This window comes from Tympanuchus pallidicinctus, unplaced genomic scaffold (assembly GCF_026119805.1).
Source record: "Tympanuchus pallidicinctus isolate F22 unplaced genomic scaffold, pur_lepc_1.0 scaffold25, whole genome shotgun sequence".
Classification (NCBI taxonomy): Eukaryota; Metazoa; Chordata; class Aves; order Galliformes; family Phasianidae; genus Tympanuchus; species Tympanuchus pallidicinctus.
Window position 1 is genome coordinate 4,011,893 of NW_026294742.1, and position 22,348 is coordinate 4,034,240.

Sequence of the window (22,348 nt, forward strand, 5' to 3'; positions counted from 1 at the left end):
TCTGTTACAGCAATCCAAAGCACCTAAGTGATGCAACCTGTGGAGAGCATGTGACCAATGATCTTCCTACACAGGATGATGGCAGCTGATGCTGTTTTTGTACCCAAGCTGGTAATGTGTGGAAGATGCTTCTTCTCACATATAAAGCTGGAGACACATGTAATATGACAGTTTCTATAGTAACTACTTGTTCTTTATGGAGCGGCAGATTAAACCTGTACACCTTGTTATTGTTCTTTCATCCCATTATCCAGAGCACTCAGGCAGTTACCACAGCTACACTGCTTTATCCCTCTCCATTCCCCTGCCAACAGAACTATGGCAGGGCTTTGTGCACTGCAAGCAGAGTGCCTGAGAGACACAGAGCACCGTTAGAATTTAGACAGTAGGCATCAAAGCATACATGTGCATAGCTGGATACTGAAAGGTAAAGTGTAACGGTTAAAAGCTGATTGCTTTGTTAAGCTGGCAAGTTTGTGATTTGAAAATTACCATCTTGCTGAGAAAACAGTGCTGGTGATGTATAGGATGTTCATCTGTTGATGCTCTGAACTTACCAGAGTCACTTCACCAGCCCAGGTGTACAGACAAACTCCAGTGGTAAGAACCCTGAGGTTCATTATGCACAGGACTCGTGTGCTACACTGATTCATGGTTCTTATTTCAGTGCAAGAAAAGTAACGCTGCTGTGTTGTGTTTTACACTAAAATATGTCATTATTGTAGTTCATCGATGCTGCAGCTGTGCTGACGGTATCAGCCCTGCAAGTGGTGTTATTTACAAAAATCAGATGCTTTCTGTGCTGCATCATGTTAGCCTCGTTGTGGGAAAAATGCCCCTACTCTGTCTCTGTCTGAAAGCTTCTGTTGCTGTCTCCAGCAGAAACATATCAGCAATAAATTCTTGTTATGAAATCGCACTGTAGGGAGAAATCGCAGCTGTGTGAGCAGGGCTGCAGCCTGCACGACTAGAAGGAAAGATATAATGTAGAAATAAGTACCTCCATCCACGAGATAAAAGAAAACGATACTTGGTATCACTTAAATAAAGCTACAGTAAGTCGCACACATGTAGAAGAGGGGAAAGTGAAAAGTGCAAAGAGAAAAGCAGAGAAAACAAATGCACAGCACCGAGACCAACTGAAAGATGGAAACAGCGGAACGCAGGCAGATCCCGAGGCACGACCAGCCCGGTTTCTCTCCCTTTGCCCTTGATTGCATCACTCTGGCACGGATGCGGCACCCGGCCCGGCACCCCGAGAGCCGTGCCGTTCTCCGCGGGGAGCCGCCCCGGCCGCGTTCCGCTCGTACCGGACCGGCCCCGTGCGCGCTCCTTACGCAACGCGGGCGCGGAGCCGCCCGTCCGCCGCTGCCGCCCAGCACGGGAGGGGCTGCGGGGCTCGGCCGCCCGCCCGCCCGCCCCCCCTTCCCCCCGCGCCGCCGCCCGCGGAGCCCCCGCCGTTGGCCCGGCAACGCGCTGCTGCCTCCGCCTCCCGCAGCCGGGCCCGCGCCCCCCGCCCGGCTCCCGGCGGGACCGCCCCGCGCCGCTGCCTCCGCGGGCCGCCGGCGGGCGTCGGTACTGCGGCATCGGGCGGAGCGCGGGGCTGCGTGCCGGTAGCGGCGGGAGGGCAGCGTCCGCCTGCTGCTGGGCGGCGGGGCCGCTGCGAGAGGGCCGCGGGAGGAGCGCGGGGCTGCGGCGATGGACTGAGGCGGCGGGGACTGCCGGCCCGGCGCCGAGGTGAGTGCGTGCTGCCTTCTGCTTTCCTCCTCCTCCCTCCGTCGGCTTCGCGAGGAGCGTTTTCCTCTCGTGCGTTTCCAGAATGAAAAGGGGCTTCTGCGGGGGGAAGGAATAGATGTCATCTTGAAACGAGCGGCGGTGGTGTTGCTCGGTGATGGAAGGGATGGTCGTCACCGTGAGGTAGGAATATTTTGCTGGTTGCAGAAGAAAAATCGTAAGGGTAGGGCGGCTGCCGCCACGGCTAAAATGACCTTCTCCAGAGATGCCGGCCTCCGGTCGGCTCTGCTTCAGCTCCAGCCCTTTTCATTAAGCTCAGGCATCGCCCTTCCTAGCCCGGACCCCAGAACCAGTGTCCGAGCTGCCCCGAGCCGCCGCGCCGTGCTGCCGATCCCATTCGGTTGTGCCTTTGGGAGAGAACCCTCAGGCACGGCTCTGCTCCCGGGGCTGTGCAGCCTTTCCGGGTGCGACCTCCGGCTGCTGAGTCCTGCAGCCGAGGCTGCTTGTTCCGAGGGTGCTCTGCTTCGTTCGTGCGTTTGAGGGATCGGGAAGTGTTATGGCATCAGTCTGCACCTGTGCACGGCTGCGGTGCTGAGCCACAAGTTCCGTGGTCTGTTCGCATCTGCATTTCGAGTGACAGATTCCTCTGTGCACACCCAACGCTTCGGTTAGCCTACAGATCTACAGACAAGTGTCTTTAATTTCTGGCAGTAGCACTGAGCGGAGGTTTTTTTGGCTGTTTCCCTGAAGGAGCTGCTTAATGTGTTGTTGCAGCATTTGCTCGGGAGGCTGCTGACCTATCTCAGCAGCGTTTTCCTGGGCGAGATTTGAGACAACCTCATTGCTTTTCCATTCAGCTCCCTTTACATCCATTTACTGGTACTAACGTGACTCCGATTGGCTTTTATTCTGGCTCTGTGTTTCGTGCCATTGTGGGTCACACCCGTGAAGTGGCCACTGGAAGGTCTTCTGCAGGGGTTACACAGCAGGTGAGGCAGAACCGTGATGCTGTGGATGCCTACTTGTGGATCATGGAGTCAGAATGAGGGTGTACTCTGTGCTTCCGCGGGGAAAACTGTTTCTGACTTGATGGATGGAGAATTTGTAATCCAAGCTGATGGCTTAAGTGCCAGTACAGATAAAAGTGTGGCTTTTCTACAGCAAGGCACAAATTTGCCACCTGAAGAGACACAGGTGCAGGGATACAGCTCTGCAGAGCAGAGAGGTGTTTGCCTTTAACTTAGCTGTCTCCATCAAATCATTAGGCTGGAAGCTCTTACCCAAAAGCACAGATCCCTGTCCTTGGATAGAGGACACCGTTCCAGCGCAGGCCTACATGTACAGAAGAGTGAAATTCCAGTCTTCAGGAAACCAGTGACAAGTGAAATAAAGAGAAAACATCTCAGTCATATGGGGTATTTAGGACAAAATCTCCTTCCTTCTACCACTAAAGCACAGACTTGCGTTTTCAAAGAACCACACTACTGTGTGCATATGCATGCCCTCAGAAAGGCAGATTGACTCCATGTGAGGCTGCAGATTTCATTCTGGCAGTGGGCCTTATGGAGGTGAATAAATTCTGCTGCATGAAGAATGTGCCACCTCGTCTGAGGATTATGTTCTCGTAACTTCACTGCCTGCTGGTGACAGAGCTGGCTCTTTGGGAGGCACTACTGCCTTGCAATCAGATGTATCAGGCTTTCAGTGAGTCTTGGTGTTTCAGCTACAGGCCTTGGGCTTGAATTTAACTACATTAATAATTTTATTCTAAAAATAACTAGAAAAATAGCTCTGGAGTGAAGTGAAAGTGTTCTCGTTGTTGCAGTCTGGATTACACATTAATGGAAAAGGTACATTAGATATTAAGAAATCTAGAGTGAAGCAGAAAAAAGAAATGTGTGCCTTCTTAAGGGAATCTACCTGCTGAGATGTGGGGAAGGGGATAAGCAGAGGGATAAGGATAACAGAAAATTCAGTGGACAGTAAAAGCTTAAATCCTTAAATGGCGAAGTCAGCTCTTCCTCTCCAACTTAAGCAGATAATGATTTTGACAGGAGATAGAGCCTTGGTTGATACGTAGCAATGAGGTAACATAAAGGAATTATATCTTTCGCCTCCCCCCCGCCACCTAATTAAAGAAAATCACTCTCGATTCTTTTGGGCTAAATCACCATAATTGCACTTATTTCAGAAGATATTCTCCAGATTTATGCAATTGAAAATGAGAGTTGAATCTAACTAGCTCTGTGTAAAGATTTGGTCCTGCTTCCATGGGACTCGCTGGAAGTTTTGTCCCTGCTGTCAGTGGGACAGTCCAGGCTCAGTATGAGCACGCAGCGTTTCACTGATCAGATTCTCCCTCTAGGATCAACAGTGTTGAACAGTTTTAAAGCAGATCTCAGTGAGGTCACAGTCTCAATGACAAATTCACTAAGACTTTCCTGGAGTCACAAGCTCTAACTTGTGAATGATCCGTTTATCAAAGTATTAATGATTTAAGCACGAGTCACAAGTGGTGTTCCCTAGGGGCAGGTATTGGGGCTTATCCTGTTTAAATATCTTTATTGATGATTTGGATGAGGGAATTGAGTGTACGCTCAGTAGGTCTGTGGACAGCACCAAACTGGGGGGAAGTGTTGATCTGCCTGAGGGTAGGAAGGACCTACAGAGGGGCCTGGAAAGATTGGATCTGCAGGCTGAGTTCAACAAGGCTAAGTGCCGGGTCCTGCACTTTGGCCACAACGATGCCATGCAATGCCACAGGCTTGGGGCAAAGTGTCTGGAAAGCTGTGTATAGGAAATGGATATGGGGATTTGGTTGATGTTTGGCTGAACGTGAACCAGCACTGTGCCCAGGTGGCCAAGAATGCCCATGGCATCCTGGCTTGTATCAGAAATAGTGTTGCCAGGAGCAGCAGGGTGCTGATCGTTCCCTGTACTCAGCTCTGGCGAGGCCACACTTTGTGCACTGTGTTTGGTTTTGGGCCTCTCACTACAGGAAAGACATTGAGACTGAAGTGCATCCAGAGAAGGGCAACAAAACTGGTGAAGCACAAATCTGATGTGGAGTGTGAACTGGAATGGTTCAATCTAGGAAAAGAAGGCTCAGAAGAGACCTTACAGCTCTCTAAAACTGCCTGAAAGGAGGTTGTGCTGAGGTGGGGGTTGGTCTCTTTTTCCATGTAGCAGTGACAGGACAATGGCCTCAAGTTGCACCAGGGGAGGTTCAGGTTGCATATTAGGAAGAATTTCTTCTCAAAAAGAGTGGTCAGGCACTGGAACAAGCTGCCCAGGGAAGTGGTGGAGTCACCACCCTGCAGATATTTAAGGAAAGGGCAGATGTAGTACTTAGAGATGTGGTTTAGTGGACGTATTGGTGGTAGGTGGATGGTTGGACTAGATGATCTTAGAGATCTTTTCCAACCTTAGTGAATCTATGATTCTACAATATTAATCTCACTGAGAAAATTTAGGGTTATTGCTAACATAGTGGCTGAGGTTATTCACCTTCAGTCGTAACACCTTACTATGGGAAATAATTAACTAATTTATCTATGATAATTTTTAAACCAAAGTCCTCCAAAATAAAAATATTGGCATATTTAGAAATACTATTATTGGTTTTATTTTTATTTTTAAAAAGGTTAAATTTTGTTCCTTGTAATTCCCAACATATCCAAAATAAAATCACATTTGTTAATAGTTACAATAGATTTACTCCAGCCTACTTAAGAGGAGAATTTGACCTATAATTTTTATTATATTAAAAGTTAATATTTTTATTAAGCTTTCCAGAATCAGTATTTAAGGAGCCCAATTTTCATTTGTCATATTGATGAAAGAATAATAACTGGAAATAACTAGTCTGACCCAAACCAACTACAGTTGATTCTATTCTAAAAGTCCTCTTGCAATTTCAGATACATAGTATACAAAGAATATGATGCAGAAGGGTTTATTCTGCAATTAAATCAGGAGTTGCCATAAATTAGCAATTTAAGTTATCGTAGCATTATGCCCTTGTAATCAAGAACATGATTTAACCTTTGAAATGAGAACTGCAGAGAAAAATATGCTTCTTTCTCAACTGTTGCTCTTCACTAACGCTGAAGAGTACTGGTGAAGTAAGATGGAAGAAACAGCTTATTGTTGGGCCATCATTTCTAGCAAAGTCTCCCAATATTTGTTACTGTTACATAAATTTAAAACCATAACTGACAAAACACATGGCAAAATTTCAGAAGGCTGCAGCTTTCTTTGTTGTTGTTGTTTTCTTTTTTAACTTCTGCTGCTCAAAGTATTATCCAGAGTTCAGCAGAAACTCTCCCAGAGTCCCATTATTTTATTTAGCATTGGATATGTAATGGTTTTATTCAACAAATTCTATTTTCCTCTGCCCTTGTTTTATCTCTAAGCCCCGTACACCAGAGGGCTGTTTCTGGTCTAGATTGCTAAGTCATCATATCAAAAAACAAGTATGAGAACATTTCCAGGCAATTCTATGCTACAGAAATAGCCTGTGAACTCACCAGTGATCATGTTGGCCAATAGAAGGACATAAAGAGGCAAATGTGAAAAGCTGAATTTAAATTCTAAATATTCATCATTTTGCCATTATATTCTTGTGCCCATAGGAAAATTATGAAAATTTTTCTCTGCGTAGTTTGCACACTTGGGAACCAGTAAGTGCACACAGTTCAGAAGGTTGTCCATGCAGTGTGGGGACAAATAAAACTTGTCATTATATGCCCATTCAAAATGGAATGAGATTAGCATACGTGTAAAGTTACCAGATGTAAAAAAAGAATGATAAAACACAGAAGGCAAATAATCATTTTTTAGGAACTACATCTTGTTAATCCGATATTTTTACAGTCAATTTACGCAACAGTAATTCCCTGGACTTGGCAGGTGGAGGGATTATTCTCATCACTTTTAGATGCTTATAGTAGGTCATGTACTTATGAGGTAGTTGGTTAGGTTTCCCTTATAGCTAATGGAGAGAAAAATGGATTCCTCCAGTGCAGTTAATCAAACTACTTTTTGACCACTATTTTAGACTGAGATTAACTGTCCTCTGGACATGACAATTGTCCCTACTGACTACAAAGGAAGCACAGAGTGACGAGCTCAGGGGTAGCCAACTACATACACATGCTAAATCTGGACAGATGAGCCCTATTCTTACTGTATACTGTAAAATATAAAGGATAAAAATAGTATAATTTAACCAATTTCTAGGTAATTTTCAAGATATTTCACCATATTTTACTTCTCCTACTTAACAAGCTTGTTTTCTTTGATAGTGAGTAGGCCAGCACACTCTCCTTGTCCTCTCCCTGTATCTTTACAGTGCTGTTTTATTGTGGATGAAGTGCTCCACTAAAACAGTACAAGTAACCCAGGTCTTTTATCCAGACAGTACTTATAGCATGTATCCCCAGTGTGTTTCAACTCTCGTTCTGCATGCCTGTTTTCTGTATTTTCAAACCTTATTGAGGCAATTTAGGATGACTACCTTTATCTTCCCAAAATGCACTGACACAAACACAGACAGCATATCAAGTGTTGATACACAAACACAGTTGACACAGTTGTGTCGTGGAAAGAAAAAACACAATGAAACTGAACTGTAATCAATTCTGATGGAAGTGTCATGGCGTGGTAACAAAAACACAGCTGGATGTTTATCTCTGAGAGGGCTTGCTGTTTGGGGAGGGTAAGTACCTGGTTATTAAACATCTTCCTTTAAAACATAAATATATATATGATTCAAATGAATAAAAAGTGTTATCAAGGAGACTGTCTGGCTTAAAATAATACAATTCATGTTAACGTCTTGTGTTTTATTTAAATGAAAAGTTTGTTCTCCAGATATCTACCAATCCATGCCATAATGTCTGAGTATTTAGAATCTATTAACAAATTGTTATTTCATTTGGATGTGGAGATACATTATCAGTTTATATAGATATGCAAAATATATTCTGTATGGATGTCTTAAGAGGAAAGAAACTGTAGTGGCTGTTAACTGTCCCTGATATTTATGTAATGGCAGAAGATTCAAACCAATACTAGTTACAATTTTTTCATATATTGTAAATGTAATTTAAAGCATTAGAATCCGTTGGTAAAATAGTGCTTATGATATGAATGAAATCCATTCTAAACACTGTTGCACTAGAGCATTTCTCTGTACTGCCAGTGAGTTGATTGCCAGTGAACTGCCAGTGAGCCCCTCCATTTGTTCCAACTGGTTCTTGGTAGGCAGATTTTTCTCTCAGGATGCCTTTCAGTACCTGGCCTTTTAAAGTTGGTAGTCAGCATGCTAAAATAGAAACCATTTTGCACCTGGCAGATACTTTCATACTTTTATAATTGGTAGGAAGGCATTGTGCTTTCATTTTGTAATGCTCAATAATGGTAGAATCTCTCCTTAATCAGTAATTTCAGAGACATGTTTTTATCTCCTTTTCAATCCATTTATGTTCATGAACAGATAAACTTACCTTAATTCGTAATTCAGTGACATTTATGATGGTATTTAAAATTCTAAGGTTAGCCTATTTCAAGTTTGAGCAATTGTTCTATTATCACATTATTTCCGTTCCCTGCCTAGATGTGCCTAAGTCCTCTGATTGTGTTTCTTGCTGTGAGCATTCTGAAAAGCAGATCTGAACTTTGCCTCATGACTGTGATTACACAGGTGTGTAAAGTTTTTGGGTTTTTTGCATGGGTGTTCAAAAGGAGAAATAGAATACTGAAGCCTTTCTTTAATTTTCTCAAGTTATAGGAACATCAACAGGGCAGTAATTTCAACAACTTATTAATTCAGGAGATTGTTTGTTGTTTCAAATGTGGTCAGACTGTAGGCTGACATGCACAGTTCCTGTATCAGAACAGTATTCTTTACTTCCACAGGTCAATTAAATATACAGTGGTCTGAAAAAAATGAAAATATCAGGTATCAAAATCAACAAGAGGAAGGAATCTATGTCGTTTAACACTGCAGATTACAATTCTGTATTTTCCCAGAGAGGACTAATTGTATGCTGCCGTGCCAAACAGTTCAATGAAGTAGAAGTCAAAACACTGGTGAACTAATAACCTACCACCAAGGCAAATCATTTCACTATTGATTCTGTTATAGTTGTGTTCTCAGCCAGTGCAAGTGAGTTATAAACTTAAATTCAGTGCTTGTAGAGAATATTCCCCTGGTCTGTGACAAGAGAAGCCTCTCTCCACATTGTGTTGTTTGTTTAGCAACTGCGCTTTTTCTCCCTTCTGCAGCCAAGGATACCAGGAAGAGCCACTGCTGTTGTGGACTCTTGGGATCATACCTGGAAACTCAAAATTCAGGCTGAGGTTCAGACAGCTCTAAAGTGAAGGCTGGATCATGAAAAAACATTTCCCCAAATGAGATTTTAAACTAAGCATGGTGCAGTAGAACTACATGAAATTCTCTGTATTTTTGGCCAATTAATATTACTTTTTATTTTTGTCTTCCTTCTGACACTGGCAAACAATGAATGCTGAATTAAAAATGCTGCAATATCCTAATCTGGAAGTCATTTAGGCAAGATAATTTTTGTAGGAATTGATCTAAAAGAAATGGGTAACTCCTACTGTAACTAGAACACTGAACACTTCAAAGTTGGACGCTCAGTCACATGGAATTCTTCAAGTGTGCAGTGAACTTAATTAACAAACAAAGGTGAAGTTCTCAGTGAGCAGAACAGTCATCTTCCTTCTTAACAAGCTCTCTGAATCATTCTACTAGTAATGGTATTTTATTTTGGGAGAATTTCACCCAAGTGACGTTCAAGTGAATACCCAGAGAGGAAGGTACTCTCTCATGATTCTACAGTACAAATTACTTCTATGCTTTTCCTCCAGTCTTTCATAAGAATTAAATGGAAAAGGCTGACTGAATGGAAGTTTATAGTAACCTACGAAAAAGCACTTAAAAGATGGACAAGCAATGAACAATTACTCAGGATCATCTGCTACCTCTGAAATGCGGGGAAAAAACCTTGCTCCAGAAAATACCTGTATTTAAAAAAATCATCTAATCAGGGCAGTGACCAACTGAAAAGGCAACAATTGTAGTTCCTTTTCACTAGTGGGAAAGTACAGATCGCTGCCTATGAAAGCCAATGTAGTTCCCATTCCATATTCATCAGTAAGTCTGAACTAAAGAATTTATGTTATGCTAGAGATGTGTCCCTGTTGTATTCTGAAGAAGCTTACTGGAGGCAAATTTTAAGTTTGGTTGCCAGAATCAAGAAAGGCTAAATTTGATTAAAAATCCGAGTGAACGTAAGAACTTCTGCTGATGGTGTCACTTTTCAGCCCTCAATGAAAAAAACTTTGGATCAAAGTAACGGAGACATTCTCCTCTTGCTATCAAATTATTGTTGAATATTATTGTCTTCTGATCAAAACTAATAAAAGTGCCATTTAAACTGCCCTGCCTTGCACAGTCAGCAAAACAATATTGAATAACACTGGGCAAACATCTCAATTATTTTGAAAAGTAATTTTTTAAATAAAACTCCAACTTGCTTTGCCTGTGTCAGAGTAAATTATATATAAAAGGTGTACGGTCCCAGAAGTTCACCTACTTTATGATGACACAAGAAAATATTTTCTGAGAGAATTCTGCATGTGTTATTGTCTTGATCAAGCACAGTATTTTGGTGTATTTGGACAGCGTCTCATTCTGGTGTTGTTTGTTTCCAAACATAGAGAGTCCACGATTAAGCAAAGGTTATCTACATAACGGTACTTTTGGATTCCAGATACTTAATGTTCTCAGTCGAGAATTAAGATTTATCAGTCAAGAATTATTCACAGAACTCATCAAAATCTTACATAAGTCGATTCAAGAAAATAATGAAGTGCTTGGAGGAGTGTTAAATAAACATTTTTGTAACGGAGGCCAGATGGAATCCTGTCAGTCTGTAGCTGTTCATATTCAGCAATAAGAGATGAAGTGCAAATGCAGTTTTTTTTAGACACACTGGTTATTATCTGTCTTCACATAGGATGTGGAAAAGATTTACACATTTGATGAAGTTATATTAAGAGCATATCAATCTCATCATTTACTTGATAACTGCATCTGTTTAGTCAGAATCATCAACTGCAGATTCCATATTTTTAAAAATGTAATTTAAAAGGGTATTTCAGACTTATCTTGTTATAAAATCCCTGTGAAATCCTATTTTTCTCCACAAATAATTTATCCAGCTTGTATTAGGATTGGTCAGAGACAGGTGGAGATCAACAGAATACAAACAGCACAAGGCCTAGATTAAAAGATTTCAGAAAATTATATTTCACCTTGATGGAGAAGCTCTCTTTTGCAAGCAGTACAAAAGAGGAAAAGGGGCAGTTAATGTTATTGTTATGAAGAGCAGTCATTTACACTCCTTAGTGATGGATATGAGTAACAGAATCTAAAATTTTATCTCCTTCTTAAGGACTGACAAAAATTGTCTCCAAAGAGTCAGTGAGACAAAATCAATGTTGCATTGACATTCTGTTTTCTTATTCTGCTACTTCTGTGTTATTCCCATGTCTCTAAAATAAGAAAACTGCTTAAAACTTGTAGTGGATATTTTCCTAGCACATGGAACCCTCAGAAGACAAAGGGGATAACAGGAGTTGCTTCCAATTTTCCTTCTAAACTACATTGTGCAAAAGATAGTTAGAGATGTGACTGCTAGTGCACATGGATTTCAGCAGCATTGCCTCTTAATGGGATTGCTGCCAGCTGGTAGAACTTGAAACAAAACTCAAATTGCTTTCAGATGGGTGAAGGGGTTAGTAATTTCTTTTGTCTCCTTTTAGTTGAGGTGGAAAGGTGACTTGGCATTTTTGTAGAGTTAAAAATCTTATTTTTCTTGGTTTTTGGGATGTTTGTAACTTTTGGGGTAGATACTGCATAATGAGTTGTTCTTCTAAGTAGAATTCTGTGAGAAATTTTTCAGTATCAGAAGAGGGAAAAAAGCACAAAATTTGTAAGAGTTGTAAAAGGCACTAAGAGGCAGTACTCATTGTCTTTTCCTCGTTACAGTACTGGCTGTGATATCTCAATTTAAAAGTCTTGAGGTATGCTCTAAATGTACCATGGCATACCAAAATCTACACTTCTAAGCACAATGATCCTGAAAGGCTGCAAGGTGTTATCAGGTTAGAACTGTTATGATATGTAACTCAAGGTATCTAGAAATGGACAGCTGAAAACACATAAAAACTCCCCAGCCCACTTCTGCTGATTAATCTGAGCAGTCTCAGAAGCTGTCATATACTTGACATAGTTTTGAAGACAAGCTGTCATTCCATTATGTATTGTGAGTATTGCCCCACAGTTGGTAAACTTGCTTTGTGGGTTAGAGTGAATTTGGAAGCTGGAAGACATCCAGCTGCAGTAGCTTTTGCACTGTTTTGACCTGCTGTGCCTCACTGAGAAAGTTGTGTATGACCTTCATGTTGAGGTATGGATGCATTCTGAACAACTGCCAGCATGTATATTATTTCTTACCCAAAATATGTTTCCCTTAATTGTTTTTACAACAGTGGATATTGAGAAAAAAAGAAATAACTTGTCAGCTTTTTTTTTCTTGCCTATCACATAGGTGTAAAATGTGGAACGCCAACTAGAATTGCTAGGAATCTAGTGGTAAAATTTTAGCTTTACGTGCTATTTTAGTACTGTGATACAGTGATACCACAAGCAGGTTTTGGCTTTTTTTGCTAATACTAGAAATGAGAATTGAATAACTAAGGATTTATTGCTGAATAATGAATAAACTAACAGCTAGATTAGCACCTTTCAGCTTTAAGATAATTTTAGGTAGTACCACAGCTATTTGAGTCAAAAAGAAATGTCACTGAGAGTAAAGAGTAAAGAGAACAAAAGAGCAGACGTTTGAAATGTTGCTGTTAAGACTTGTGCTGCGGGTGCTTAGTAACTTTGTCTGCTATGTGAAACTCTCATTTAAGCTCTTAGGACTGCTTCACGCAGAAAAAGTACCTGCAAATTACTCTTTCTTACTGTTAAATGTTGCAGTGGATCAGTTCTTAGTACTTGATTCAAGAGCTTATCTAAGCAAAGTGAATGAAATAAGGATCACAAAATGGCGAGAGAACTGTAAAGAAGGAGATCATGCTGGTAGAGCTGTGATACAAAAAGGAAACTTTTCTGGCTTCAGCATAGGACAACTTGTACAACCAGAATGCGATTATTTGCAGACAGGGTTTAATGGACTACTGAAGATGTTGTCACAGGTTTTAGTAAAAACACTGAAACTGTGGTTGTATGGGTAGGGAGTTAGCAGCAGTATAGGGAATAAAAAAATAATACCTATCATTAGGTGGGAAGGAATCTGCTGAAAATGTGCCCAGACTTATTTTGCTACCTGTTGAATTTTAAAATACTGAAAATTAATCAGTAGACAATACCTACTCTCATATTTTTGTTATAGAAAAAAAACATATTTATGGAATGATGTGAAAGTGATTCATAGGATAGTGACAAAATGTGCATAGCCCTACAAATGTATGGAAACATCTTGTTTTTGTCATAGTGTGATTAAAAATCTCTGTGGTCAGATTTTTCTCGTGCTTGCGTAAGATTGAGCCTGAACAAACACATTGTAAATACCAACAGCAGTCAGGCTTGGAACATGTGCGTACAGATGGAAGTTAATGTTAAATCTCAGTAATACTGATAATGCTTCTGTATCTCCAAATAACACAGTAAATTATGAGATCGTATAGAAACCCGAATCTGAAAGTTTCACAGAATTGACTATTTGTATCTATTACAGAATCACAGAATCACAAGGTTGGAAATGATCTGCAACATCATCCAGTCCAACCACCCTCCCATTCCTATCAGTGCCACAAGCACTAAACCATCTCTCGTAGCTCCTCATCCAGGCGCCTCTTGAACACCACCAGGGACGGCGACTTCACCACCTCCCTGGGCAGCCATTGCAGTGCCTGACCACCCTTTGAGAGAAAAAGTTTCTCCTAATATCCAACCTAAACCTCCTCTGGTACAACTTCTTGCCGTTTCCTCGGGTCCTACTATTTGCCTGGGAGAAGAGGCCAGACCCTTTTGCACCACAACCTCCCTTCAGGAAGTTGTACAGTGCAATGAGGTCTCCCCTGAGCCTCCTCTTCTCCAGGCTGAACAATCCCAGCTCCCTCAGCTGCTCCAAATTGTATTCCTACAAAAGTTATTAGGGTGTGGATATTGATTCACAAGAGCAGTATGAATCATTACTAAATACTATTTTTTCATCAGTAAAACTCTATGCATCGCTAATTGTTAAGCATCCTGCCAGCAGTATTTTAAAATACAGAGCATTACATTTACTTTCACCTGTTGAAAACATGGTACAGGCTTGTATCAATGCCCACTGAAGTAAACTAAAAGCTTTCCTTTAACAGTAGGTAGATCATAACCATAGCACTTCATAGGGTTTGGGGGTTCTTTATTACTGTTTTTCCCTTTAGCATTGACAGTGGTATTTATTCTGCTGAGAAAAATCTAGATGTTCTCATTCCAAAGTGTTACTTAACATAGGTTGCTATTTCAGCACAACTGCCTAGAGTTCCTTTACTCATATTGCAATCATGTTTAGTGCCAACTAAAAATATTCTTGATCTCAGTAGAAAAACTGAGGTTGATTAAGAAAAAACCTAACATTATCTAAGAAACGTTGGTCTCTCATGGGGATGAACAGTGAAAAATGTGCCAAGAGTGTAACTATAGATACTTGCACTGAACTTAAGCCAGAAGAGTGCTTGTTGTCCTTTGTCATCCAAGGCTAAACTCATCAGTAGTACCTCATATGCCTCATGTGTAAAATGTTCTGAAGTTAATATACATCTAGATGGCAAGGCAAAATGTACAAAAACTACCAGCTTAGATTTTTAAACCAGGAGTTGGTCATTGTGCAGTGCTGTACTTACATGCTGAACACTTCTGGCTGCAGAATTGTTTTGAGTGGAAGTACATCTGCTTTTTGGATAAACCCAAAGCACTTTCATGTCAGACATAGAACATGGACAACTTCCTTCACCTTGTGTGATTTTTTTTTTTTAGAAGTCTCCTCTGGATTAGAGGGAGAGTAACTGCGGTAAGGGCTCAGCTGACCGAGGTGTACCTGCTGAAGTTCTTGTATGCAGCAGAATTGTAAGGCTGTCAAAGCTTCTAAATTTCAAAAGAGAAGCAGAATGAGACCATGCGTGGGCTGCAGCTGTAATCTGTGCCTGGTAGCATGCAAGTCTTCTCCCATGAGTCACGTTTTATAGAACACTGGATTCTGTTCAGCCTCGTGTGTGTGTTTGTTGTTGTCCTGGGTTGTGGTCTAATACTTCTTCCACTCTTCATCTCTCCTTCTGAGGATAATATCATGTTTAATTTGAATTGCGAAGATGGATCCTAAGAATTTCACAATTCCCTTTTGATAAAGTTCATATGATTAATTTTTTATGTGGCGCAAGACTGGAAATTGCTGTCTATACTACCCACCAAATTCATCCCTGATAATAGCACTGATTCTTACGCTGATATTCACACCATTGTGTCCTTTCTCTTGAGTGAGGAACAGCATTTTTATCCGCTTTTATGACTAGCTGTGAGGATGGTATCTTCAGCATGATTGTCCGGTGTTCTTTGTATTTTTCCCTGAATCAGATCATCATGAGCTTTATTCTTTCACAATCCTGCTTTCCTTTTCTACCTTTATCCATTTTGATCAGCTCCTTGATGCCTTCCTGCATCATGTTGTTCTTTTCTTATGCTTTTTGAATTACTATCTCCTAACTGCAGTATGCAACTCCTACATTCCTTTTTTGACTTCAGCTCATGTTGACAAATTGCTGCTCAAGTGTACTCATTCAATGTACGTCTGTTTTTCTAATTTTTTTTTCTTCACTGTGTAACATTTCTCATTCTCTGTTGCTTAGTTTCCAGCTTGAACTGTCATGTTTCCAGCCTATTCATTCCATGCTTTCACTCAGTCTTTCCATGAATTCAGTGTTGATCACTTCAATTGAAATCATTTCCCACATTTTGCTTTCTTTGCTTCTGAAACCTTGTTCTGTCCCTCATGGTAAGGCCCTTATTCATGCTTAGCAGTGGCTTTTTTCCTAGCAAAACCAGTAAGGAAAAGATCTGATCTCCCAGCTGTCTTTTTCCACGATGGACTTACGCTGTCCTCCTTTCATTTTTCTAGTGTAAATGAATGCCCTATGTGCAGAGCCACCTTTACAACTTCTGAGTCAATCAATTTCTGCCAGCTTTCTTTTTCCCTCGCTATACTTTAACCATCATCACAGATAAAAATCATCTCATTGTCATTGCTTCCATTTACTGGAGCACCTTCTACTTGCCTCTTGCTTGGACTTGAGCTTCAGTCTTTGACTCTTCACTGGTTGCTTAGACCGTATTGTTTTGATTTTTTTAATTTCTTTTTGAAACAAAACCCTTCTTGTTTTGAGGACACTATTATCTGTGCTTGGGTGCTCAGGTTTTTGCTACAGAGATTCAATTCAATACAAGCATGCTTTTTCTCTTTCATGTGGTTTTCTTTTCACAAGGCTATATTGTCATCCTGTTTCAAATCCCTCCAGATCTCTTCTGCTATGATAACTAGCAATACTTCCCTGTGTTTTAATAAGGTATTGTGTGCAATTAGGTTGGGCCAAATTTGCCACCTTATTAATGATCAAACACAGTGTTTACTATTTTTTTTTTGCAAAGTAATAATCACCTCCTTAAGCTCACTAAGATTTCTGAAACAGTAATCTCCTTTTCCAGTGGTATGTGAGTCCTAGTTCATGAATAGACCGCAAATGAACTATGATAACAGATGATAAAGGCTAAACAACAACTCTAATGAAGCCATAGCCTACACTGCTGTCATCACCTGAGCTGTGTCCAAACCACCGATGCTGGTACTGACTGGGTGCTGCTTTTAGTTTGTTGCTGTGTTACAAATTTCTAAATGAGTCTGATGTTCGTATGTCCCTAAAGCAGCTGCTGTGTGTTGTTTCTTCTCTTCCTTGTCTAGCAGCCAGGATTTTCTGCACACCCACTGTTAGACACGCTGTACTATTCTTGTAATATTTCATTCTTTATGGAAGTCTAAAGGTCAGCTCTGAAATGGCCATGGTGGGAGATTCTGGTCTTAGTTAAACTACTGTGAAACACAGGAGATCATATGCAGCCACTGACGCTACTCTTCATCAACGTAAGTCAGAACTGTTGAATTTGTAACTCTCTTCATGAACCATTTGGTATTACGTACTGGTAGTGTTGACATTTCACACTACCTTGGGGTTGTTTGGACTCAGTGAAACAGGTCATGATTTAAAATACCTACCAAGGGTCAATAGTACTTAGGTATTAACGCTTTGTATGATTTATGTTTCCTACTTCCTGAAGTAAGCAAGATGTGCATAGTTAAAAGGAAAAATAAAATAACTAATAGTTAGAGACCACTCTAATGTGGTCTTGGTCATAGCTGAGCTGATGCAAAATTCTGTGCTATTAACTGAAGATGACAATCTAGCTTTGTACAAGCAGGGCCTGAATACTTGGTTTATAAAGAATACATTTGTTCACTATACATTCTTATGTTTCCACAAAACTTGGATCAAATGTACATGGTAAGCTTTGATGGGGTAATAAGCTTAGCTGGTGAATAGTACTGACTAGCATAACTTGTATTTAGATACTGCTGAAGTATGTTGGATGTTTTCAAACAACAGACAAAAATGGGATGTTTACACCTATGAATATGCAACAGATTTTCTGCAGTGAGACACTTTATTTGAGATACTATATTTTATCTGGATCTCTGGGCTGAGGCCAGTGGGTTGAAGTTCAACAATACTATGTGCTGGATCCTGCACTTTGGCCACAACAACCTCAAACCTTGAGTATTGTGTTCAGTTTCGGACACTTCACTATAAGAAAGACCTTGAGGCCCTGAGGCTCATCCAGAGAAGGGCAACAAAACTGGTGAGGGGTATGGAGCACAAGTCTTATGGGGAGCGACCGAGGGAACTGGAATGGTTCAGTCTGGAGAAGAGAAGGCTCAGAAGAGACCTTATAGCCCTCTACAACTGCCTGAAGGGAGGTTGTGCCAAGGTGGGGGGTTTGGCCTGTTCTTCTGCTTAACTACAATAGGATTAGAGGGAATTGCCCCAGGTTGCAGCAGGGAAGGTTCAGATTGGATGTTAGGAAAAATGTCTTCTCTGAAAGAGCAAAGAGCTCTGGAATACAGAGCTGTGGAATGAGCTGCTTAGGGAGGTGGTTGATTCACTGTCCCCAGAGGTGTTTAAGAAACATTTAGATGTTGTACTAAGGTATGTGGTTTAGTGAGGAAATATTGATGGTTGGTGGATGTTTGGACTAGATGATCTGAAGGTCTTTGCCAACGTTGGTGATTGTACGATTCAATCTGCTCAGTCTACATACTGATAGGTGTACAGAGACTGCGTGTAATGGCAAATTAGTTTCTCCGGGTTTTCCACCATTTCTTTGTAAAATGTCCTTCTACTGTGTATCCCTAGCTGGCAATTCTAATAGATCTCCATTTTTCTGTATAATCATGATGAGAACCTATCAGAACTACCAACAATTTTCCCAGAAAGTATGCTGGAAGCATTTATGGCCACGTGTACATTCATAGTGATCTGGAAATCACAAGGAGTCACAGGAATGATTGGCACATTGGAGAACTTCTTAGGATATTTCACATACTGTTTTCTTGAATGTGTCCAGAGTTCCATTTATCTTTTGCAGTGATATAATGCTCTCCTCAATACCGTGGTACCAATCTGTGCTGGCTCATCCTGGTAGTCATGAATTTTATCCAGGTCTACAATGGTTGAACTACCTATCTGCCTTAAGCAGGGTTAGAGATAGGAAAGGATTTAAAGATAAATATAGAATCAGTGAAAGTATTTAAGAGTGAGTGGTAGACAGCAAGCTCAACTGTCCACAGCTAACGTCCCAGGAAACTTCAGGAAAAAAATGTAAACCTGCAGTCTTTCTACCTTTCCCTCTGATGTTAAGGGATCATTAATGATTGTTTTGTTTGTCATTTTTGGGTAGAGGCTTCACATTTTTGGACATCTTCATAAATATATATTGGAAACTGCTGAAAAGGGATGTACTATGTTGCAAGAACTTGCCTAATGACAAGATGCTGTTATAGAACTCTAGAACCCAGAAAAGCCTAACTGTGGGGCCTGAGATCTGAAAGCAGGCACAGACACTCTACCATCACACCTGCCCGCCCATCATAAACTAGATGAGATCTGTAAGTTATGTGAAAAATCCCCAGAGAGAAAACTATATAGGGAGAAAACTGCAAAAAACAGATGCTAAGATTAGGATGGCAAGGGAAGGTATATCTGTAAAAGTGAATCATCCCATGATGTAAGTGATGTTCAAAAAGGAAAAATATTGTTAAATCCAGTGCTCCAATTTCAAATACTTAATCTACATATGATTATTTTTGAATGTTGGAATGTTTCCTGCCCAATACGGGTTTTATCATTATGCTTAAGAAAGTAAAAGTAAAGTGCAAGAAGTTTCAAGTAGTTGTAGGTCAGTTTCTTTTCCCATAAAAGTTAAAGATGAAGCACCTGGCCTGGATCATTCTGTCCATTTCCTACTAGTGTGGAATCATCCTCTTCAGTATGCATTTTTTGCTTCATCCCATCTATATAGAAATGCTAGTAACTTCATGCAGGAAGAACTTCAAATGACTTTCTAGGGTAACATTTAAAGTGGGGTTTGAGAGACAGTCTTATTAAAATGCAATGGAAATAGTATTTGTTTAGTAGGTTTTGCCATTTTGTTAAACCTACCTCTAAGAATATCTCAGTGGCATGCAGTTTAGTTAGTAAAAAAGAAAAGCTCACCGAAGAGACCCTACAGACAGAAGTAGACAGACAGTGAGGTAGGGCCAGCATACAATAAGGAAAGCGTGACTGCTGGTGCTCAAAGCTCAGTGAGAGCAGCAAGCCCTTCCTAGAAAAAAAGACAAGTCACCAATCAGCTGTTTCCTTTTGCGAGAGGTAACTGCTTCCTGCTGTTCCTTCTGCAGAGTTCCAACTAGTAAGCTTAAACCCTAATTTGGGAAAGTTGCTCTAACAGTAACTGCAAAGATTTCAGACCTTGCTTTGGATCGGATTTCCTGTGCTTCTATTTCATGAAATCTTTACCTTCCGGTCATTTTTTCCTACCTCTCCCAGAATTTTTGCAGGAAAAAAATGGAAGTGGCTTAGCCAATGTTAGCTTTGCTAGGGAAAAAAGCTTACAAAGTTTGTGACAGTAGTATATCATTTGATATACTGTTGATTATGCAGGTAGGAGGCTTAACAGTTCCATTCTTGCAAGGAGAAGGAATACGTTGCCATATTCTGCAAATATCAGTAACTTTCTCTCTTTCACAAAATCATGAAGAAAACTCAATTGCTTCCTTTTGCTTCCTAATTTAGTTACTTAAATGTTCAGTACAAACAAAACAGAAAAGATGAAAGAAAACTCAGGAGAACATCTGAGTACAAGATATTGATATAAATAGAGAGACTGGGAAAAGTAGTTGTGATTGTTTCATTTTTCTGCTTCAGGAAAACCAGTCAGAACAGGACCGTGCAGGAAAAGCACTGCCATAAGCTCTTGCTGAGGGAGAAATTGGGACACAGCTCAGTGCTGTTTGTTTTCATGTAGGTTTAGATAATAAAACACAGAAGGCTGAAAAGGAGACTTGATTTACTATTGTTCAGAAACCACATTTTCTTAGGTCTGCGAGTTTCAGCTGTCCCTACATTATTGCTGGGATTTTGAATTTTTGTTTTTCTTTACGTATATTTCCATCTCTATTTTACAGTTGAGATAATAAAAGGTTTCGAAGTCTAGAAGAGGAGAAAACAGCGAGCAGTTTACAGCAGGGAAGCAGTCTCTCACTTCATTCACTTCTTTCTCTCGTTGTTTGGCAGGTGGAAAGCACAGGCTTACAGAACTGAGTTGAATCAGCTGAAGAAGTGAGAGCAGAGGAACAACAAATGCAGTACAACTGAAAAGAGTGTCAACATTATCTAGCAGCATCACCACAGCAACTAGAAAATACAGTAAGAAGACGAGGGCTAGAGCAGCGAAGGTGAAAGTGCAGCTCCTTACCTTTGGACAGAAGGCAGCAAAATAATTATGCAGAACAGAAAAGAATATTTGATGGATCTAGCCAAACTGTGGCAAAGGGAAGCGTCCCTTCATTAACAGGAATGTGCCACTGTTTATGCACTGTAAAGGGGAGTGCCATGAGATTTACTGAAGAGACTTTTTCTGTGGTTGCCTATCTACACATGTTTGCACCCCTGCTGGCACTGAATTAGGTGGTACAAGCCTCTTGGACCAGTAGGTATTGGATTTTTCTTCCCCGTACAAGGTGTGCCTGGCACGAGAGCTGATAGACACCACAGATCTTTCTTAGAGACACAAAGAACTGAGACAATCTCCAGCCTTCCCTTTCTGTAACAGCCTGCTATACCATGGGATGTAGGCAAAGCTCTGAGGAGAAAGAGGCAGCGCGGCGGTCCCGTCGGATTGACCGCCACCTGCGCTCTGAAAGCCAGCGCCAACGAAGAGAGATCAAGCTGCTTCTCCTGGGCACCAGCAACTCTGGGAAGAGTACTATTGTGAAGCAGATGAAAATCATTCACAGTGGTGGCTTTAATTTGGAGGCTTGTAAGGAATACAAACCTCTGATTATCTATAATGCAATTGACTCCCTCACACGCATCATTCGGGCTCTAGCTACGCTTAAGATAGAATTTCATAACCCTGACAGAGCATATGATGCTGTGCAGCTCTTTGCCCTGACAGGTCCAGCTGAGAGCAAAGGCGAGATCACCCCTGAGCTTCTGGGAGTCATGAAACGGCTCTGGGCAGATCCAGGTGTGCAGGAGTGTTTCTGCCGCTCCAACGAGTACCACCTGGAGGATAATGCTGCATACTACTTAAATGACCTAGAAAGGATTGCAGCACTGGACTACATCCCTACCGTGGAAGATATTCTGCGTTCTCGGGACATGACCACAGGGATTGTAGAAAATAAGTTCACGTTCAAAGAGCTGACTTTCAAAATGGTGGATGTGGGTGGACAGAGATCTGAACGCAAAAAATGGATCCACTGTTTCGAGGGGGTTACAGCAATAATTTTCTGTGTGGAGCTGAGTGGATACGACCTGAAGCTGTACGAAGATAACCAAACAGTAAGTACATCTTCTGCTCCCTAATCCCCTTTTATTTCTCTTCCCTTCCCCCTCATGAGCTTGATTGCTTTTGTTTACTTGGCTACTTTTCCCTCACTGTGTTAGATTTTCAATATGTATTTATTTACCGTTGAGGTTTGTCTCAAGTGACAGCAGAAATTTGTCAGATTTATCTGGGTAAATAATTATTCCAAATGTCACAAAAAACAGTAGACATCTTGATGTACAGAATGGGTAACTTGGACACTGTGGGCATTGTTTTGCAAATCCTGGGTAACTGAATCTAAAATAGCGATGAGTA

At 41.0% G+C, this 22,348-nt stretch overlaps 1 protein-coding gene across 2 annotated transcripts in view; it reads left to right on the forward strand.

Annotated features, from left to right (window-relative positions):
- The first annotated feature begins 1,567 nt into the window (after positions 1-1,567).
- Positions 1,568-22,348, forward strand: part of GNAZ (G protein subunit alpha z) — a 51,567-nt gene continuing 30,786 nt past the window's right edge. Inside the window, exons 1-3 of one of the 2 annotated variants that reach the window (XM_052689550.1) lie at positions 1,568-1,737; positions 8,354-8,440; positions 20,776-22,047. In XM_052689550.1, coding sequence (XP_052545510.1) covers positions 21,325-22,047 — 723 coding nt within the window. In that variant the 5' untranslated portion in view covers positions 1,568-1,737; positions 8,354-8,440; positions 20,776-21,324. The remainder of the gene's footprint in view (positions 1,738-8,353; positions 8,441-20,775; positions 22,048-22,348) is intronic. The other variant, XM_052689549.1, reaches the window with a different exon arrangement.